Here is a 21365-nt window from a genome sequence, read left to right as displayed (position 1 = left end):
AATCTCTAACCAAGATGCGGTTCCTGCTGCTTCCTGAAAGACGTGATATTTAGCAACGATGGGGCTCAAAGAAAAGGAAGGAGGTGTAGGTAGATAAGATGACCTCCTAAGAGTTTTTTCTTAGTTTCAATATTTGTATTTCTGATGGAAAGTTTATGGCACCCAGACCCCTGCTTCTGTAAATATATTTCTCCAGTTTTGCTTCCGTATCTTTCCTATTTCCTAGCTATTGAAGAATCATTGCTAAACTGACTTGGGACACTGTTATCAGCACAATGGCAGCACAATCTAAAATACAGCACCTTGGCAGTTTATGAAGGTTTATGTGTGTGTGTGTGTGTGTATATATATATATATATATATATATATATATATATATATATATGTATGTATGTGTGTGTGTGTATCATACTGATAATTTCCTTGGGATGTAAAATTATTTTATGTAAGAAATTGTGTTGTGTGTCTCTGTGTTGGCAAGATCTCTAACAACTCTCAAATCCATTATCTAACAAATCTCAAATCCATTATTCCTGCTTTAACTAATTCTATTTATTATTAATTAGGATGAAAATGAATAAATGTGATGAACAAAAAAAATAAATAAAATAATAAAATAAAATAAAATACAGCACCTTCTGACTACCTCTATGGATTTGTCAGTCAAATCATCACTCTCCATTTTCTTCAACATAAAAGCAATTTAAATACTACTGACTCTCATTGGAAAATTACGTGAACTTGTGGGAAATATTTGAAGAAAAGCCCTTTCGAAAATATAGTGATTTAAACCTATGAGATTCTTTTTGGTTTTTAGATACTTTGAAGAAGGGTTCTTTGAGGAAGCAGGACAGCCGATCCACAACGGTAAGCAGAGGCTCTGTTCTTTCTTCTCTTGTTCCTCTACCTTAGACAGTGACACGGCTGTGTGTGTGTGTGTGTGTGTGTGTGTGTGTGCGTGCGTGTATGCATGCGTAAGATGCTATCTTTTCACTGCCTACAGAACACCTATTAGTCGTCATAAGACAGTCCAGGAGGCCCAGAGGATAGAGTAAGTGTTGGGTCAGAGCCCACAGGCTGACTAGTCCTCAAAGGTTAGCTCCTGTTAGTGGCTGCTCAGCTAACAACCACTGCTATGGAAAACGAGCTTTATAAAATATGTGTGGATGTAGAGAACAAACGTATGGACACCAAGGGGGAAAAGTGACGGGGGTGTGGTGGTGGGATGAATTGGGAGATTGGGATTGACATATATACACTAATATGTATTAAATGGATAACTAATAAGAACTTGCTGTATAAAAGAATAAATAAAATAAAATTCAAAATAAAATAAAATGTGTGTCTATATATGTATGTGTATGTGTGAGTGCATACCCCCATGTGCCAATTCTTTGGCAGAAGATTGTGTACATGACTATGTGATATAGGGGACAGGTTAATTATAGGTGAGTTTTTACGTGATTTTTAAAATCAAAATATGAATATGACTTCTGAGTTAGTATCTGTGTGGCTGGGGTAGTTTTTCAAACATGTGGATGTATGATGTAATTGTGTGGTTGTAGATGTGTATACTAATGTGTGATTGTGTGTGTGCGTGTGAGTCCAAGCCTGATTTTCTGCAGCCTTTGCCTTATTATTTGACAGGGTGCCCCAGCCATGGAACCAGCTTTGAAGATGACTTGACCCTCGGAGCAGAAGGTAAGTGGCACAGCTCTCTGAGGTTGGAATTGAGGAAGAGGCTATCTACTGGATGAATTAAGGATAGAATGGAAGGGGAGAACTGCAGAAAGAAGCAGCCCATCCCTGGAGTCTTATCTGCAGGGAAAGAGCCATCTCATATGATCTAATGGAAAACTCAGAAAGTGTCACATGCCCAGAAATACTTCCTCACCAGCCTATCAAGACATCTACTGGTCCATCATTGGAGCTTTCCTTTGGCCCCTGAATATATAAAGTCACCATAAAAGTGGCTGCCCAGACATCTTTGAGAAGGTTTTCTGTATAGGAAGCCCCAGGCAGTCTGAGTACTGGGTGTAAGAGAGAGACTCCATTGGAGGAAAAAAAGTGCTGGGATAAAGGATGGAGGTACCGCAACCTACCAGTGTCCTCTGGGACCCGTAGAGACTCACGTGGTGAGGCAGGAACAGTAGCCTGGGTGCCTGAATGACTCTGTCCTCCTCAGGACAGAGAAACTCTTGTCTGGACACCAGACATGGTTCAGAAGTTCAGAGGCTCGGGGCCAGTTTTTCTCTGCTATATTTGTCCAGGTCTGTGTTTGATAATCTTCAGATACTTATATAAAAACAGAGTTCATGGGATTCAGGGGCCTATAGTAGTGGCAGAGGGGAACAGAGGGGGCTGAGTTTTAAACTCGGAGGGACAGCTTAGGTGATCTGCATTTTCCCTTCTAACTTTTTCTTTGCCTTTCTGTTCCTTGTCCAGCCACACTGTTGGCCGCCAACAGCAAACTCTTCTCCAGGTAAGTGTTCGGTTGCGCCAGGCTGAACGATGTCTCCTTCAGGACCTACTGAACTGGGGTGGGTGTCAGAGTCCAAGAAATTAAAAACAAAGAGCTGAAGATTCACAACAGAGGGTGAGATTTCCAACTCGGAATGAGACTATAGATTGAGTTTTTACAGTAGGTGGTTCAAAGGTACCCAGCATGGAGTGACAATGCCCAGCAGGGCCTGTCTAGGAACCAGGGTGCAGACTGCTCACAAGATTAGTATGACTTCAGCGTTGATCCCTGCAGGAGCTTCCTGGAGACAGCCCGGCCTGGGCAGCTACTGGATCTTGGCTGCAGTTTGGCTTCCAGTAGCATGACTGGTGGGACCAACAAGACTAGTTCAAGGTAGGTGCCAAGTTTGGCAGGGGTGTGAAGGCGGGGAAGATGAGAGGTAGACGAGAAGGGAACTAAGAACCGTTGCCAGTTTTTTTTCTGGGATATACTGCTAGAGCTTTTATGTAGTCACATACTTGACAAGCATAACAATATTTGCTTCAAGAATAGCAGGGATGCAGAGGAATCTGCTGCTCAGAGCTGGATGCTGTGTGTAAAATACAGGTGTCTCCTCCCCTGAACCTTGTACCCCAAGAGGTGTAGTGTCGGTACCATCACAGTTCCTGGACTTATAAGTACTCTAAACAATCAATAAATGTATTAATTGATTGATTGGTTGATTGAGGCAATAAAACATTGATTCATTCAGATAATTTTGCACCCCCAAATGCAGGCCAGGCAATGACTGTGTGGAATTTGAAGATTAAGCAGACAAAGAGTTTGCCCGCAGGAGCCCACCAAGCCTATAGGGTGAACAAAATACACACACAAATAACTTTAAAACAAGACGGAAAGTGATGAAAACTAGTGTGCTATCATAAAAATTGTTTGGAATTTGGAGTCCGAGTTTGACCTTGAGACCTTATTAGCTCTGAACTATCTTTAGTGATTTGTCTTTATTGAACCTTAGCCCTGGCAACACCCCAGTTCAGTTAACACAGAATCTCTGGAGATGAGACTCAAATATCTGCATTAAAATTTTTTTCGAAGTATACTTGACTTACAATGCTTCAGGTGCACAGAAAAGTGATTCAGATATATATACGCATATATATGTGTGTGTGTATATATATATATATATCCTTTTTCAGATTCTTTCCCATTATAGGTTATTGCAAGATATTGAGTCTAGTTCCCTGTGCTGCGTAGTAGGTCCTTATTGTTTACTGTTTTATATATCGTAGTGTATATGTGTTAATTGCAAACTCCTAATTTATCTCTGCCCATCCTCTGCTATCGCCTTTGGTAACCTTAAGTTTGTTTTCTATGTCTGTGAGTCTATTTCTGTTTTGTAAATAAGTTCATTGGAATCATTTTTTTAGATTCTACATATAAGTGATATCATGTGATAGTTATCTGTCTCTGTCTGACTTACTTCACTTAGTATGATCATTTCTAGATTTATCCATGTTGCTGTAAATGGCATTAGTTCATTCTTTTTTATGGCTGAGCAATATTCCATTGTATATATATATATATATACCACATCTTCTTTATCCATTCATCTGTTGATGGACATTTAAGTTGCTTCCATGTCTTGGCTGTTGTAAATAGTGCTGCTATGAACAATGGAGTGAATGTATCTTTCAAATTAGAGTTTTCATCTTTTCTGGATATGTGTCCAGGAGTAGGATTGCTGGATCATATGGTAACTCTGTTTTTGGTTTTTTGAGGAATCTCCATACTGTTCTGCATAGTGACTGCCCAATTTACATTCCCACCAACAGTGTAGGAGGGCTCCCTTTGTTCCACACCCTCTCCAGCATTTATTATTTGTAGACTTTCTTTTAAAATTTATTTTTGGCTGTGTTGGGTCTTTGTTGCTGCACGTGGGCTTTCTCTAGTTGCGGCGAGCGGGGCTACTCTTCATTGCAGTGCGCAAGCTTCTCATTGCAGTGGCTTCTCTTGTTGTGGAGCACAGGCTCTAGGCGCATGGGCTTCAGTAGTTGCAGCATGTGGGCTCAGTAGTTGTGGCTCTTGGGCTCTAGAGTGCAGGCTCGGTAGTTTTGGCGCACGGTCTTAGTTGCTCCACGGCATGTGGGATCTTCCCCTACCAGGGATCAAACACATGTACCCTGCATTGGCAGGCGGATTCTTAACCACTGTGCCACCAGGGAAGCCCTGTAGACTTTTTGATGATGGCCATTCTGACTGGTGTGAGGTGATACCTCATTGTAGTTTTTTTTTTTTTTTGCGGTACGCAAAAAAAAAAGGTACTGCTGTAGCCTCTCCTGTTGAGGAACACAGGCTCCGGACGCGCAGGCTCTGCGGCCATGTCTCACGGGCCCAGCCGCTCCGCGGCATGTGGGATTATCCCGGACCGGGGCACGAACCCGCGTCCCCTGCATCGGCAGGCGGACTCTCAACCACTGCGCCACCAGGGAAGCCCCTCATTGTAGTTTTGATTTCCAGTTCTCTGATAATTAGCAATGTTGAGCATCTTTTCATGTGCCTACTGGCCATCTGTATGTTTTCTTTGGGAAAATGTCTATTGAGGTCTTCTGCCCATTTTTTAATTACGTTCTTTGTTTTTTGATACTGAGATGTATGAGCTATTTATGCATTTTGGATATCAACCCATTATCAGTCATATCATTTGAAAATATTTTCTCCCATTTAGTAAGTTGTCTTTTCATTCTATCAGTGATTTCCTTTACTGTGCAAAAGGCTTTAAGTTTAATTAAGTGCCATGTGTCCATTTGAGCTTTTGTTTCCTTTGCCTTATGAGAGAGATCCAAAAAAATATTGCTACAATTCATGTCAAAGAGTGTTCTGCTTGTGTTTTCTTCTAGGAGTTTTATGACTTCTGTTCTTATGGAACAGTGTTCACCCATTTTGAGTTTATTTTTTTATACAGAGTGAGAAAATTTTCTAATTCTTTTACATGTAGCTCTTCAATTTCCCAGCACCACTTATTAAAGAGACAGTCTTTTCCCTATTGTATACTCTTGCTTCCCCACTGTATACTCATGCACTATAAGTGCATGGTTTTTTTTTCTGGGCTCTCTATTCTGTTCCATTGATCTATATATCTGCTTTTGTGCCCTACCAAACTGCTCTGATGACTATAGCTTTATAACCGGGTCTGAAGTGGACACAAGTCACCTCTCCCCCCCGAGGTGTGCTGGCAGCTGTCACCTTAGTGGAAGCTGTGACTGGAGATGGAAGGGCTAGAGCCAGAGCCTGGTGTGAGCCAGGGCTTCTCCTGTGCTCAGTGGCTCACAGCACCCTATCCGGGGCAAGACTGTGTCCTAAGTTGTTGGAGCAGAATTCCTGAGGGTCAGGTCTGAGCTGGTTCCATTCCCTCTGAGTGTGTGCTCTCCTGCATCCCAGCATTGGTACCTTCGCCCCAGAGGGGAGCAGGGCTGGAGCAAGAAGGGCTGGGGCAGGTGCCCATTGCAAGCAAGAGCCCATTGGGGAGCGGTCCTGGCACACGAGTCAGAGTTCCAGACCGCTCCCCATCTGCCTCTGCTGGGAGCGCCAGTAACGGCTGCCATCGCCCGGTTCAGATGTAGCGCCAGGTCCAAGCCAGCTCCATCGCCCACAGCTACACGCTCTTCTCAGTAATGGCAGCCTTCACCCTAGTGGAGAGCTGCACCATGGAGCAAGAGGGACTAGAGTGGGTGCCCCGTGTGGGTCACAGGAAGATGGCCAAAGTCAAGGCACTTTCAATCTGCTTCCTCCTCCTTGTCTCAGGGAGTCAGCGAGCGAGTGCGCTCTCTTCGCGAGCAGAGTCTAGGGTTCCTGCAGCCCTCCTGTTAGTCCCACTGGTTTTCAAGCCAGCTAATGGGACTCCTCTGCCCAGCATCAGACCCTAGGGCTGGGGTGCCCAATTTGTGGTTTGAACCGCCCACTCCCCAGGGAGGATCTCAGAGCCCATGTAATTCCCCCTCTTCCTCTGTGTCCCCTTGCAGGGATGCAGGTCCTGACCTGACTGTTTCTCTACTCTTCCTACCCAATTCCATGTAGATCTTGCTTTACAGCCTTGGCTGTGTAAGAGTGTGTCAGTCTCCAATGTGTTTTCAGCGAGAGTTGCTCCTCATGGAGATGTATTTTTGATCTGTTCGTTGGGGTGGGTGAACTCAGCGTCTTCCTTCTCTGCCACCTTGATCTCCCCCCTCCTCGGTGATCTAGTCGTATGCTCACAATTCAGATAAGGAAACTTAGGATCATGAAGATAAAATTGGCAGTTAGGGGCTTCCCTGGTGGCGCAGTGGTTGAGAGTCCGCCTGCCGATGCAGGGGACACGGGTTCGTGCCCCGATCCGGGAGGATCCCACATGCCGTGGAGCGGCTGGGCCCGTGAGCCATGGCGCATCCGGAGCCTGTGCTCCGCAACGACGGGAGAGGCTACAGCAGTGAGAGGCCCGCGTACCACAAAAAAAAAAAAAAAAAAAAAAAAAAAAAAAATTGGCAGTTAGGAGGAATGCACGAGAATAGATCCAGGTATTCGAATTATCCAGCTATTACTTGAATAAGATGGTCTTGATTTGGATCAAAAAGCCCAGCATCCTTTCTGAAGAGAGTAACAGTGATTAGTCAAAGCCTCCAATAATTCACAGCTCCCCTACCCACATGGTTGTTTGGAGCACATAGTTGGTGAGCTCTAGTGCCACCCAGCTTGGTGCTACCAAGCTTTGGATGTAGACATATGTTGGTGCCATACCGAGAGAGAGACAGAGACGGAGAGAAAGTGTTTGGTCTGTAATGCAGGACTTCTGTCCTGAAATTGTGCTGTAAAGGGGCCTACTTCTCAAAATCAGGTTTTGAGCATACCTGTGTAGATAAAATTTTATCCTCAGGGTGAGAATAAAATGAGTTTTATGTTCCTTACCCACTCATGGCCTGGGTGTTCCACACAGCCATTGGCACAAGCTGGGTAGCAAGTTACAAAGCGCTTGGCAAAAGCCAGCTGTGTCACAGTATGTGCAAGTGGGAACTGACAGGTTAATAACACAACTGCAAGGTTTCTTTGCATCTAGACTGCTTTTGATTTTTCAGGTCCCTCTCATAGCAAATTTTCATTCATCTGTAATCACTGTAGTCATGACAGAATCTCGTTCAATTTTTAAACCAGGGCGAGATTGTAACTCCCATGTTTCAGACAGAGAGTTTAGATTCAGAGCAGTGAAAGCTTTTCTCAGTCACAGTGGTAGGTGGAGAAATGGCCAGAAAGGTATCTCAGTCTCCTGACACTTTTATTAGATAACTCTGGATTACCCTGTGTCTCAAAGCTTTGCTTGTTTACCCAAACCCCCTCTTTGCAGCATCTCAGAGATTCTGGACAAGGTGCAAGAAGATGCAGAAGATGTCCTTTTCAGTCTGGGCTTTGGCCAGGAGGACCACAAAGACACTTCTCGAATTCCTGCCCGATTTTTCACCACTCCGTCTCAGGCCAAAGGCATTGATTTCCAGCTCTTCCTGAAGTCCCAGGTGCGGAGGATTGAGATGGAAGACCCGTGCCTCATGCTGGCCAGTGAGTGTTACCACAGATACATGCTCAGCTTCTCTCCCAGCCTGCAGTCATTCACAACAGGGATCAGTGGCTCTAAATACTACTTTCTCTTAGTCAGCTTCACTCGACCCTTTGTCTCTTGTGTCTGTTTCTTCCTATGCTGTCTTCAGTGAAGATAGAGAACTTTGACTTCTCTTCTCTCTCTTGAAGAAATTGTCTTCAAGAGACCTCATATCACTATTACTTTCTTTAGATCTTCTCTCTTTTAGCCGAATCAAATAGGAACAATGTCTTTAAATCTTGTCCCCATTTTCTATTTCTCAGTTGGAATTATTGAATGTTCCCCATTTATAGCCACTACATTAAAATCATTTCCATTTAGGGCAGTGGTTCTGTTAATTATGTTAAATTGTGCAGGAGTTAATAAAACATTCATAGTCATAGGCTTTTCTTCCAGAGAAGGAAGGGCTCAGGAATATTTATGTTAAGTAAGCACGTCGATGATTCTTATGTATAATACTTAGACCACGTCTAGGGAAACAATGATTTAAGTTGTCCCAATTCCATACTAAGGAAAGATATGAGAGGGCTTCTCTACCTGGATGAGGGATAAAAGTCTCTATTTTATTCTATATGTTACAATATATTTCAAATTATATTCCCCCCAACATAGTGTTTCTGACAGTGCTGTTTCAGATTCTTTGCAACAGATTCAACTTAAAAACTTGGTAAAACTACGCTTCTGAGCTCCACCTGCTGGAACAAGGATTTTGAGTTGGAGTATTTGCACAAGCACTTTAGATGATTCTTACACACACTAAAGATTGAGGATGATTTATTGAATTTATTTTATGTGCCAAGTACATAATTAGTTGTTAAATTCTGGAAGAACAGCAGCTAGGCAAGAGAAACATGATTCTTGCCTTTAGGACACTTACAGTTTAAGGGATATATGGTTTATCACAGTGCTTTTCCAACATGGGTGTATGTATGAATTACTGAAGGATATTGTAAATGTGTGGGTTACAGTCTGAGAGTCTGTATTTGCAATAAATTCCCAAGTAATGCCAATGCTACTGGACTACTGGCCACACTTTGAGAAGCAAAGTCTAGCAGAAATGATACAGTTCATCTAAATTTCTCTACCCCTGTCCATTGCCTAGTAATTGCTATCCCTCAAATTTGCTGCTATCAAAGAAGACTTCTATAACCCTAAAGTTTTCTTAGTGAGAAAATAATGTTAGTTTTGCCCTTTTTAGTCATGTTTGTCATCTAAGGCAAACACAGTGATAGAGACCATTGTATACTGACAGCAGAAAGGATATGCTAAATCAAGATACAGAAAAGTTTTTCATCCCGTATAGAATTAAGTTTTGGACTGTTTGGGATAGGGAGTCAAAAAGTCAAGGTCAAGAAAGAGAATCCTGGGTGTCAGAAATCTAAATGGGAGAAATGCTGGTAGGGAAAATGGCACCTTCTTTCTGAATTTTGGGTTTTAGGAAGGCTATTGAAGGGAAAGATTCAAGAAGTAATTTGCTGATGACCCCTAGACTCACCATCTTCAACCCTTGCACTCAGGCAGGTTTAAGCAAGTGCAAACACTGGCCGTCACCGCTGATGCCTTCTTCTGTCTCTACTCCTACGTATCTAAGACCCCTGTCCAAAAGTTCACACCATCCCACATGTTCTGGAATTGCAACGCAACTGATGTGCCATCCATCAAGATTCTGGCCCCAGAACCTGAACCTCACTCACCCAGAGAGCGTCTCCGGAAAGCCATCTCCAAGATGTGCCTGTACACGTGCCCACGAGATAGGCTGTCACCACCCGACCACACCCCCAAAAGGAACAGTTTAGACCAGGTGGTGCGGGAAGTGATGGACAGAGTGCGAGGAGAGAAGTTGGTCCTCCAGCAAGACCCTGGGTTTGGGCCAGTCCCACAGGGAGATCCTGTGCCCCCCATCAGGGGTACAAAGCTGCCCACTTCTTCCTGTCCATGTGCCCTCTGCTTTAAAGAGGAAACACAGCAGGGGATGTCCACATTGCAAGAACCATCAGAAACTCTGGATTCTAAACCCTGTTGCACACATTCTCTGCCCAGAGCAGATCTACAGTGGAGCACAGACCCTGCACAGGTAAAGAGACAGCTGTGGGGTCTACAAGCCACCAGTAAGGAAGCCCATTCAGCCAAGGATGAGACCTTCTGGAAAAGAAAGAGCAGAGCAAGAAAGAGTCTGTTTCAGAAGAATCCCATGGGCAGGAAGGTTAAATCACTGGACCTGTCCACCATCCAACAGAAATGGAAACAGGGCCAAGAGAGAACAGAGCTGCACCGATCTCTAACCCAGCAGCTGCAGGACACTTTGGACTTGGAGGTGAGTGGGTTGAAAGTGAGGGAGAGGCTGGCAGAGAAAGGCTGTGGATTCCTTCCCTTGGGTAAAGGAAATCCAGGCTCCTTTTCCTTGCCAGATATATCAATTCTTATTTATTTATTTATTTATTTGTTTTATGTTTTCAATTCTTGAATTATATTCAGAAACCTTTGGGAATGGGTTAATATACAAGGAGGGAGAAAAAGAAATGAGCCTGGTTTCTTAAGATTGCCCAGGTTTCTAGCACTATTTTTCTAATTCCTTATCTAATCTGATCTTCACTGAAGTTTCTCATCAAGCACACCTGCCCCTGTCATTTGTGGGATCCACACAAGAGTACAGATAGAGGTTACACACTAGGCTAAACACGATTAAATAAAATCTTCTCTTCTACCTTGACAAGCATGTAACCGCAAAGTCCTAGAAGTTCAGGTTCAAATCTAGAATTCTCACTCTTAGGACTCCAGTGCTAGAACATGGCAGGGTGGGCAGAGACTCTCCCCATCCTGTCCCCTTCTCTTCCCATGGCCAGATCTGCCCTGCACCATAAGGGATTTTGCACTACATATGTGAACACCCCAGCCTGCATATACAAATGCTGCAACCCCCCTACCCACACATATAACCACCATTAGTCATCACTCAGGCCTGGGAGTGCATACACTAGGAGAAAGGCTGGTCTTTGAGAGAACAGACATGAGGCAAAGCCAATGCATTTCCCTGAAACAGGCTTGGGGCCATTTGAATAGCATTTGGGGGTATTCTGGGTATCCAGAGCATGGTCTAGAAGGGGTAGTACAAGATCAAAGTGGACACATCCTCTAGGTCCACCAACTCTTCATCCCATGAGCTCTCTAAAACTTGGAATTCTTCTTGCCTGGGTCTATGGACAGTACTGCCATCAAGTGCTAGAGTCTCGAGGAAAAGCCCTCAGATCCTTGCCACAAAGAGAAGCCATGATGATTTGCAGTGTCATTTGCATGTATGTCACCTCTCATTGAATGTAGAGCTGTTCCTGCCTTCCTCACTACCAGGCTCCTACCGCAAGAGAAGAGGCCAAGTCTCTCAAGTACATTCAGCCTCTTTCCCTTACAGCTATCTGCCATTCTGCACTTTTCTCCAACACTGGCACTGACTGAGTTCTGCCGGGATCTTGGTTACAGGTGCAAAGCAACAGTGAGGAGGAAGAGAGCCACTGGCCCAGCAGATCCAGAAACCACCACCTCTACCAGACTTTTGCTGGCAAAGACTCAGGAAGTAAGTGAAGTGGATCTCTCTCTCTCTCTCTCTCTCTCTCTCTCTCTCTCTCTCTCTCTCTCTCTCGTGTGTGTGTGTGTGTGTGTTTCTCAAACCTCACTGCACATTGTAAGCACATGGGAAGATTTTTAAAAATACTCACAGTGAAGTGTCCCACATCCTGCCTTCTGATTTAATTGGTATGGCGTGGAGCCCAGGGACTGATTTTTTTTGTTTTAAAGCTCCTAGTGTAATTCTATTATGGCTGGATAAATACTTTTCTAGATCAGTGGTTCTCAAACTTTAGCATCAAAATCACCTGGAGGGCTTGTGACACTACAGATGGCTGGGTCCCAACTCCCAGAGTTTCTGATTGAATAGATCTGGACAGGGCCTAGGAATTTGCATTTCTAACAAATTCTCAAGTGTTGTCAATGCTGTTGGTCTGGTGATCACAGTCTGAGAACTGTTGCTCGGGGGGAAAATTCTGTATAACCTTAATATTCAAAATGTAGTCTGCAGATCAGCAGTATTAGCATCATTTGGGATTTTGTTAGAAATGTGGAATCCCAGCCCTTCCCCACCCCCAACCTAATGGATCAAATTTTATTAAGATCCTTAGGTGATTTACTTGCACATTGAAGTTTGAGAAGCATTGTAGTTTGCAACAGGTGAAGACCAACCATGGAGATTTATACCCCAGCACCTGCTTTTAGCTACTTTCTAATCAGCCCAAATCATAGGACTGAGGCAAGAGTCCTCAATGTATCTCACATGTATGTTCATTTAGGCTCTGAGTTCCATTCTGCAGCTAGGGTCTGATGTACATAGCTCTCCTTCTCTCCTCAAAGAAGGACAATGAATCTCACGTAGGTAGTTACTGCAGCTAAAATGTCTTTCCTCTAGATATGAATTTCGAGTATTAACTCTTTCAGAGCTTTCCTTTATTTTTTGAAAATTTTGACTAAAGATTTATTATTTAAACTAAGCAGAAATTAATCTCCTGGTACTTCAACTGCCTATCTGCTAGGACCACAGAGAATATGGCATCAGAGATACTGATTTTCCCAAGATAGGAAGAATTGAAATATTTCTTGAATTAAGTAAATGAATCATCTTGCTTAGGGATCCCTCCATTTTGAACGTCTTAGTACTATTTACTGCACTTCCTAGTCCAATAGCTTTTTGTTTAACACCAAAATTTCATTGTTACTGGTCCAGAATCACAAAGGTCTTTATGATTCTAACTCCTTTAGTTCTAATTATCTGTGGGTTTAGGGTCCTAATCACTCTACGTTCTCTCCTACCCATAACTTTCATCTCCAGATATATAGCTTGTATGTATCAGTCACTCACAAAAGAGGTAAATGTCAGAAGACAGCAATCTACTATATGTAGTTGAAAAAATTTAAGATATGGAGTCAAATGACCTACCTCCTACTAGCTCAATAATCTTGCCAAACTCACTTAACTTTGTTTGCTCCCATGAAACCTTACAGAGAGTTTGTGTAGGTAATGCACCATGCTGGAATAACCGTTACGACGTTGCTGTTGCTGCTGCTACTGATTTTAGAAAAGGTAATCATGGGCAAAATATTTAGATCAGTGAATCCCAATCTTACAGGCTTTTTAAAAAATTGCTATTTCCTGGACTCCACCTAATAAAAATAAATACAGATCTCTTAGGTTTGGACTTGGGCATTATTGTTTATTCTTCTTTAAAAGTTTCCTAGTGTTAGCAGTTACCTATTTTTGCATAATAAACCACCCCAAATGTAGTGACTTAAAGGAAAACTTATTTATTATTTCTTGCTGTTTAGTGGGTTTACTGGGGGGGATTCTTCTGCTTGGTTCATCTGGGTTCACTTACGCAGCTGTTTTTGGCTAGTTGACTGGGCTGGACTAGGTCTAAATGGGCTCACCCTATTGGCGCTAGCCTTGGTGCTGAATCTCTCTGCTGACTGGCAGGCAGGCAGGCAGGCAGGCACTCTCTCCATGTGGTGAGTCATTCTTCAGTAGTCTAACTTGTCTTTCTTACGTGGATGTTCAGCAAAAACTGAAGTTGCAATGGCTCTTTTTAAGGATACGTTTTAAGTTGTACAGTGCCCCCTCTACCACATGTTATTGCTGAAATCAAAGCACAAAGCCAACCTAGATTCAAAAGGAAGGAAAACAGACTTTACTTTTTAAATAGGAGTGGCAAAGTCACACTGTGAAAAGGCAATGTGGAATGGGAGGGTTGCTGTGGCCGTCTTTATAAACAGTCTCTCACAGACAGTGATTCTGACACCCCATGAAGGTTAAGAAAGACTAGTTTAATTAAAGGGCTTTATCCTCACATATTAAAGTTGGCCTGAGGGTAAGCTGTCATTCTAAAGCTCATTGAAACTCAGCTACAGCATACAAAATTTGAAAAGAAAATTAACTGCTAAACTTATCAAATTCGAATAGAAAATGTGGAGTATATGCACCACAGCTAGGTTTCCCTGCCAAAAATTTTAATTTATTCTAAAATAGCAAAACAAAGCTTTGCTCAAGTGTTACTTGTCCAGCAGATGTCAGCCTCGTACAAGAAAATGCCGATTTGTCCAGCAAAGCAGGCTGTGTAGGATCTATATGATTATACCTTTCTAGACAATTCATGCAATATCCAAAACGTCAGTTCTTCTCACAAACGTCCCATCTTTGACTAAAGGTCAGTATACAGAAAGATTGGAATTGAGTTGCCAGGGAGGAAGTTTCTAGGAGTTAAACATTTCAAATAAGTAACTAGATGTAACTAGACTCCATTTTCTGCTAGGTGATGGGATTTCATTACAGCAGGAGTTACTGTGTTTAGAGATGCTATATTTCACTTATTCTAAGATGTACATTTTTCTGCACTTGAATATCTCTGAAATAGAATGAGTCTAACAGTTGGCAGTGTCAACCAATATACTTGTGTGTGTGTGTGTATATATATATATATATAATACATATATTTGTCTTCTTAATGGAATACAAAATTAATTATGTCTTACAAACAATGTTTTATCAGATTCAATGAAACACAGTAACTTTAGAAATTCAATGCACTTAGCCTCTCAGGTAAATGAGGAGGTGATTTTATAGATTTTCCTTTTATGATTCCCCTAGAAAAATGAGAGATCTCTTCTTCACTGACACAGACTTCAGCTGAGGCAGGGGGTCACAGTGGTTCCCAAATCATTCCAATGTTCTATGAGTTTCTTTATTAATCTTCTCACAAAGCTATAAGCTATCTCTCTCAATCCACTCCTCTATCATCCTTTAAGAGATCACATGGAGTGGGAAGTAGCTATGAAAACAGCTCAGCACTGGCAAGATTAAAGACTGCATAAGAAACACAGATAGGGAAATTCACTCACCACCATCAAAGGCAGAACTAGGTGGGACAGTTCCTCAGATCTACTGCCCCTTCCAGGATCTGTAATTATCTCCCAGGATCTCTGTATCTAGTCCCAGGTGTTAATCTACTACTTGTTGTCAAGCATAGGAGAGGTGCAAGCATGGATAGAAAGTGGTACCAGCACCCAGCAAGCAGCTGTGTCTAGTGGTGTGGTCCTCATATTTCACAAAGACACTCACTTGAAGAGGCAAATAGGGGTTGGAACCCAGCTCTACTGAGCTTACCTTCCATAATCTCAAGGGTCTTCTTCTTCTAAGAGAGAGTTTATTTTTTTCCCCTAATTTATCTATGTAAGATGAGCACCTTTCTGTAATTAGCACAAGGGCACATTTTCTGTTAAAAGAGGATCTTGTTCCCAGCTATCAGCTTTCATCCCTCCCACTCCATCTTTTAGTCTCTTCCAGAGAAGTCTTAATCTTCCTCCAAGTTCCTGGCAAAGAATGACACTCATCCCTCATAATTTACACCTTGCTCAAGAATTTCAACTTCATGGCCCTTTTATTGGTGCCCTGTTGCTGAAATTTAAATCATTTGACCTTTACCACATTTATGAGAAGCACTGCTAAGGAGGTGAAAGACCTCTACACTGAAAACTATAAGACATTAATGAAAGAATTGAAGAAAACACAAATAAATGGAAAGATATTTTATGCTCATGGAATAGAAGAATTAATATTATTAAAACTTCCTTACTACCCAAAGCAATATACAGATTCAGTACAATCTCTTTCAAAATGCCAAGGGTATTTTTCACATAAATCAAATACACAATCATAAAATTTATATGGAATCACAAAAGATCCTGAACAGCCAAAGCAATCTTGAGAAAGAAAAACAAAGCTGGAGGCATCACACTCCCTGATTTCAAACTATACTACAAAACTATAGTAATAAAAACAATATGGCATTGGCATAAAAACAGATTGATACAACAGATAAGAGAGCCCAGAAATAAATCCACCCATGTATGGTTAACCAATTTATAACAAAGGAGGCAAGAAGATACAGTGAAGAAAGAAGAGTCTCTTCAATAAATTATGTTGAGAAAACTAGACAACCACATGCAAAAGTATGAAACTGGACCACTATCTTACACCATACATAAAAATTAACTCAAAATGGATTAAAGACTTGAATGTAAAACCAGACATCATAGAAATCCTAGGAAAAAAAAAACATAGGCAGTAGGCTCCTTAGCATTGATCTTAGCAATATTTTTTTTTTGGCTCTGACTCCAGAAACAATGGAAACAAAGCAAAAGTAAATACATAGGACTATATCAAACTGAAAAACTTCTGCACAGTGAAGGAAACCATCAACAAAATAAAAAGGCAGCCAACTGAATGGGAGAAGATATTTTCAAATCATATACCCAATAAGCGGTTAATAGCCAAAGTATGTAAGAACTCATATAACTCAATTAATAAGAAAAACAAACAATCTATTTAAAAAATAGGCAGGATCTGAATAGACGTTTTTCCAAGGAAGACATACAGATCAGGTCAATAGGCACATGGAAAGATGCTCAACATCACTAATGCAAGTCAAAGCCACAATGTGATCGCACCTCACACCTGTCAAAATGGTAAAAAAGACAACAAATATCAAGTGTTGGCAAGGATGTGGAAAAAAGAGAACCCTCGTGAACTGCTGATGGGAGTGTAAATTGATGCAGCTGCTATGGAACACAGTATGGCGGTTCTTCAAAAAATTAAAATTAGAACTACCAGTAAATGCTTTTCTGAGTGTTTAGCCAAATAAAATGAAAACACTAATTTGAAAAGATACATGCACCCTTGTGTTCATGGCAGCACTATTTACAATAGCCAAGATATGGAAACAACGTGTGTCCACCAATGGATAAATGGATAAAGAAGAGGTGGTATATGTATACAGTGGAATACTACTCAGCCATTAAAAAAAAGAAATCTTACCATTTTCAACAACATACATGGACCTCAAGAGTATAAAGACGCAGACCTACTAGAGAATGGACTTGAGGACACGGGAAGGGGGAAGGGTAAGCTGGGACAAAGTGAGAGAGTGGTATTGACATATATACACTACCAAATGTAAAATAGATAGCTAGTGGGAAGAAGTCACATAGCACAGGGAGATCAGCTTAGTGCTTTGTGACCACCTAGAAGGGTAGGATAGGGAGAGTGGGAGGGAGGGAGACGCAAGAGGGAAGAGATATGGGGATATATGTATATGTCATTTTGTTATAGAGCAGAAAATAACACACCACTGTAAAGCAATTATACTCCAATAAAAACGTTTAAAAAAAGTATGCTAAAGGAAATCAGTCTGACAGAGAAGCCAAATACCATATGATTGCACTTCTATGTGGAATCTAAAAACAAAACAAACAAACAAAACAAAACTCATTATACAGAGAACAGATGGGGGTTACCAGAGTTTAGAGGAAAGGAAAAAGGACAGGTGTGAATACAGTTACATTGGTTGTCTGGAGAGGAGGTCAAGAAATATATGCTTACTGGTTTCTCTCTTTTTCCTGTTGGGTCATCATTAAAAGCATGAGGCAAGAAATTTGAGGAGGATCATAAAGATTTGAGATCACCACTATGGAGAAAGGACAAGAATAATATTTATTAATAGAAATATGTATTAATAGTCGAATTGGTGAATAGCATTAGGGCTCAGCTCAAGGTGCAGAACATGGATTGGGAATAGTTTTGTCATTTTCTCCAGCAGTGCTCAGCAGTCTATACAAAAGAATAAGAATAAAAGCATAGGTATACTTTTATAAGTCTAAACATTAAGAAGTGAACTTTTTCAGGAATCTCATTTCATGGTGAGAAGAGCAGAAAGCCTAAGTCACATGACTCTTTGATCCCATTGCTGCTGCTAATAATAATAACTGTAAATATTACTTACAGTAGTGAGAAACATTTCCCCAGGTAGGGTATAAAAGTTTCTACCAATCCAGTACACAAAGTTGTCTCAAAGATGCATGATGTGGGCTTCCCTGGTGGCGCAGTGGTTGAGAGCCCGCCTGCCGATGCAGGGGACACGGGTTTGTGCCCCAGTCCGGGAAGATCCCACATGCCGCGGAGTGGCTGGGCCCGTGAGCCATGGCTGCTGAGCCTGCGCGTCCAGAGCCTATGCTCTGCAACGGGAGAGGCCACAGTGAGAGGCCCGCGTACCGCAAAAAAAAAAAAAAAAAAAAAAAAAAAAGATGCATTATGTGACAAACAACCCAATCAAAAAATGAGCCGAAGACCTAAATAGACATTTCTCCAAAGAAGACATACAAGGTGCATGAACAGGTGCATGCCAACAGGTGCATGAAAAGATGCTCAATTTCACTAATTATCAGAGAAATGCAAATGAAAACTACAATGAGGTATCACCTTACACCAGTTGGAATGACCACCATTAAAAAACCCACAAACCATAAATGCTGGAGAGGATGTGGAGAAAAGGGAACCCTCCTACACTTGGTGGGAATGTAAATTGGTGCGGGCACTATGGAGAACAGTATGGAGGTTCTTTTAAAAACTAAAAATAATGTTACCATATGATCCAGCAATCCCACTCCTGGGCATATATACAGTGAAAACTCTAATTCAAAAAGATACATGCACAGCAGTGTTCATAGCAGCACTATTTACGATAGCCAAGACATGAAAGCAACCTAAATGTCCACAGACAGATGAATGGATAAAGAAGATATGGTATATATACACAATGAAATAATACTCGGCCATAAAAAAGAATGAAATAATGCAATTTGCAGCAATATGGATGGACCTAGAGATTATCATACTAAGTGAAGTAAGTCAGACAAAGACAAATATCATATGATATCACTTACATGTGGAATCTAAAAAATGATACCAATGAACTTATTCACAAAATAGAAACAAACTCACAGACATAGAAAGCGAACTTATGGTTACCAAAGGGGATAGTGGGAGAGGGGGAGAGATAAATTAGGAGTTTGGGATTAACAGATACACACTACTATATATAAAACAGATAAACAACAAGGTCTTATTGTATGGCACAGGGAATTGTATTCAATATCTTGTAATAACCTATAATGAAAAAGAATGTATGTATAACTGAATCACTTTGCTGTACACCTGAAACTAACACAACATTGTAAATCAACTATACTTCGATTTTTAAAAAAATGCATGATGTGTTTCTTTTAAATTCCCATTGCAGGCTTTTACCACCACCACAGCACGTGCTCTGACAGCAGCAGCTTCATAGAAGAGCCTAACTCCCACCTCCTCTTGCAGGAGGCTGTATGGCCTCCAGTATCCAGCTCCTGCTCTCTGGCCCTACAAACTCCTAATCTCAGTAGGAGAAAAGCAGCATGGTACACCGGGCAGAAGACCAGAGTAAGAGACTTGGAATCTCCATCCTGATGCTATCATGAACAGCATGCACAGAGACAGACCTTAGGCAGTCACTTCATTTCTCTTTGGTTTTTCTACTCTGTGGGTATTAGAATACATGATCTTCATGATAGGGACAGTGGTAACCTGGACAAATACTTAATTTTCTCTCAAGCTTTGACACTGCCTAGGACAGTTAGAAGATTTAAGGATGATCAAATTTGAGGAACAAGGGTTGCTACTGGAATACTCTCAAAGGGCTCAAGCTAAATGAGGAAGCACAAATCCCACTTTCAGGCCCTGAAACCTTGGTGCAGCCTACAGTAGGATTCCCTCTGAGCCTCTATTCATCCCTCTGTGCTCCCAATTAAATTCCAGGAAGTCGTCCATCATACAGGTGTCCTGTTTTTCTTCTTGAGGCCTCATCCAAGGAGATGCTCTTGGAGCCTCCCCACTAAAACCATTTTCTCCCTGTATCCTACATTTTGGATCTTCATAGGAAAAGAGATGAGCGGGATTCAGAATCCCTCCTCTTGGCCATTGCAAAAAATTCACAGTATTTTCTGCTGGCAGAAAACAATACAAATAAAAATATGTTTTTAAACCTTGGCTTTTTTTTTTTTTTTTTTTTTTTTTTTTTGGTACGCGGGCCTCTCACTGCTGTGGCCTCTCCTGCTGTGGAGCACAGGCTCTGGACGTGCAGGCTCAGTGGCCATGGCTCACGTGGGATCTTCCCAGACCGGGGCACGAACCCGCATCCCCTGCATTGGCAGGCGGACTCTCAACCACTGCGCCACCAGGGAAGCCCAACCTTGGCATTTTTAAAAAAGAATAAGCAGTTGTGGTTTGTGTCAGAAGGAAAATGTTTTGTCAATAAATAGAGCTTGAACACTGACAGGACTCTACCAGGCTATATGTGGTATAGAGCATTTTAGATATATTCCTTCTCGAAGAAAATTTTAGTAGGGTGGGAGAGGTCACACACACATGCGCGCACACGCTTACAGTAATGTATTACTTGGTTACCTAATACACTGCAAGATAGTGTATGGTAGACAATTAGAATATTGCCTACCATACCAGTAAACAAAGGATGTCACAGTCATCAGTGACTGCAGCCCTTCAATGTGAGTCGGTGAGCCCTGAGGAAACTCAGGATATGAAAACACAGGATACTGGCCCCAGATAGCTGAGGTGCATATCAAAGGAATGATTTCAGTGAGCCCATATTCCTGCATCTTCTCATACATAGAAAAGCACGAAATTCCTTAACTTGACATATCTGGTTTTCTTTAATTAACAGTAATCTTTTGATGTTCCCGACTACCTGCGCTTTGTTACAAAACTCCTGTGTATCCTAGCTCCCCTCCCTGGCCTCCTCAGAGCGGTACTCTGAGGATTACTTGAGATTCTGCCTCCCAGGCTTGAAGTCCTAAAAATTCCCGCCAAATAAAACATAACTCTCAGGGCTTCCCTGGTGGCACAGTGGTGAAGGATCCGCCTGCCAATGCAGGAGACATGGGTTCGAGCCCTGGTCCCGGAAGATTTCCACATGCTGCTGAGCAACTAAGCCTGTGCGCCACAAGTACTGAAGCCCGTGTGCCTAGAGCCCATGCTCCACAACAAGAGAAGCCACCGCAATGAGAAGCCCGCGCGCTGCAACAAAGAGTAGCTCCCGCTCACTGCAACTAAAGAAAAGCCCAGGGGCAGCAACGTAGACCCAATGTAGCCAAAAGTAAATAAATAAATTTATTTTTTAAAAAAACAGCTCTCAATTTTTAGGTTGTGAATAATTTTTTAGTCGACCATAGCAAAGATCAGGAGAAAGGGATTAGACAGAAAGGATAACCGTGAGTGTTAAAGAAAAAAAAAATCATATCAGATATTATGAGCAAACAGAACTCTATTTTATTTTGATACTATTGCCAGTCATAGAGCATAGA

The 21365-nt window shown here is 41.9% G+C and overlaps 1 protein-coding gene across 4 annotated transcripts in view; it reads left to right on the top strand.

Annotated features, from left to right (window-relative positions):
• The window catches only part of TESPA1 (thymocyte expressed, positive selection associated 1), a 125913-nt gene extending 105867 nt beyond the window's left edge, over nucleotides 1-20046 (top strand). For all 4 annotated transcript variants that reach the window (XM_082849865.1, XM_082849868.1, XM_082849866.1 and 1 more), the window contains 8 exons: nucleotides 818-867; nucleotides 1648-1701; nucleotides 2446-2482; nucleotides 2756-2854; nucleotides 7830-8038; nucleotides 9596-10392; nucleotides 11553-11646; nucleotides 19247-20046. In XM_082849865.1, the coding sequence (XP_082705991.1) occupies nucleotides 818-867; nucleotides 1648-1701; nucleotides 2446-2482; nucleotides 2756-2854; nucleotides 7830-8038; nucleotides 9596-10392; nucleotides 11553-11646; nucleotides 19247-19452 (1546 nt within the window). In that variant the 3' untranslated portion in view covers nucleotides 19453-20046. The remainder of the gene's footprint in view (nucleotides 1-817; nucleotides 868-1647; nucleotides 1702-2445; nucleotides 2483-2755; nucleotides 2855-7829; nucleotides 8039-9595; nucleotides 10393-11552; nucleotides 11647-19246) is intronic.
• The last annotated feature ends 1319 nt before the right edge of the window (nucleotides 20047-21365 follow it).

The sequence above is a fragment of the Leucopleurus acutus genome, assembly GCF_964270905.1.
Source record: "Leucopleurus acutus genome assembly, chromosome: 11".
NCBI lineage: Eukaryota > Metazoa > Chordata > Mammalia > Artiodactyla > Delphinidae > Leucopleurus > Leucopleurus acutus.
The sequence above is the reverse complement of the archived record's forward strand: the minus strand, read 5'-3'. Positions and strand labels throughout refer to the sequence as shown.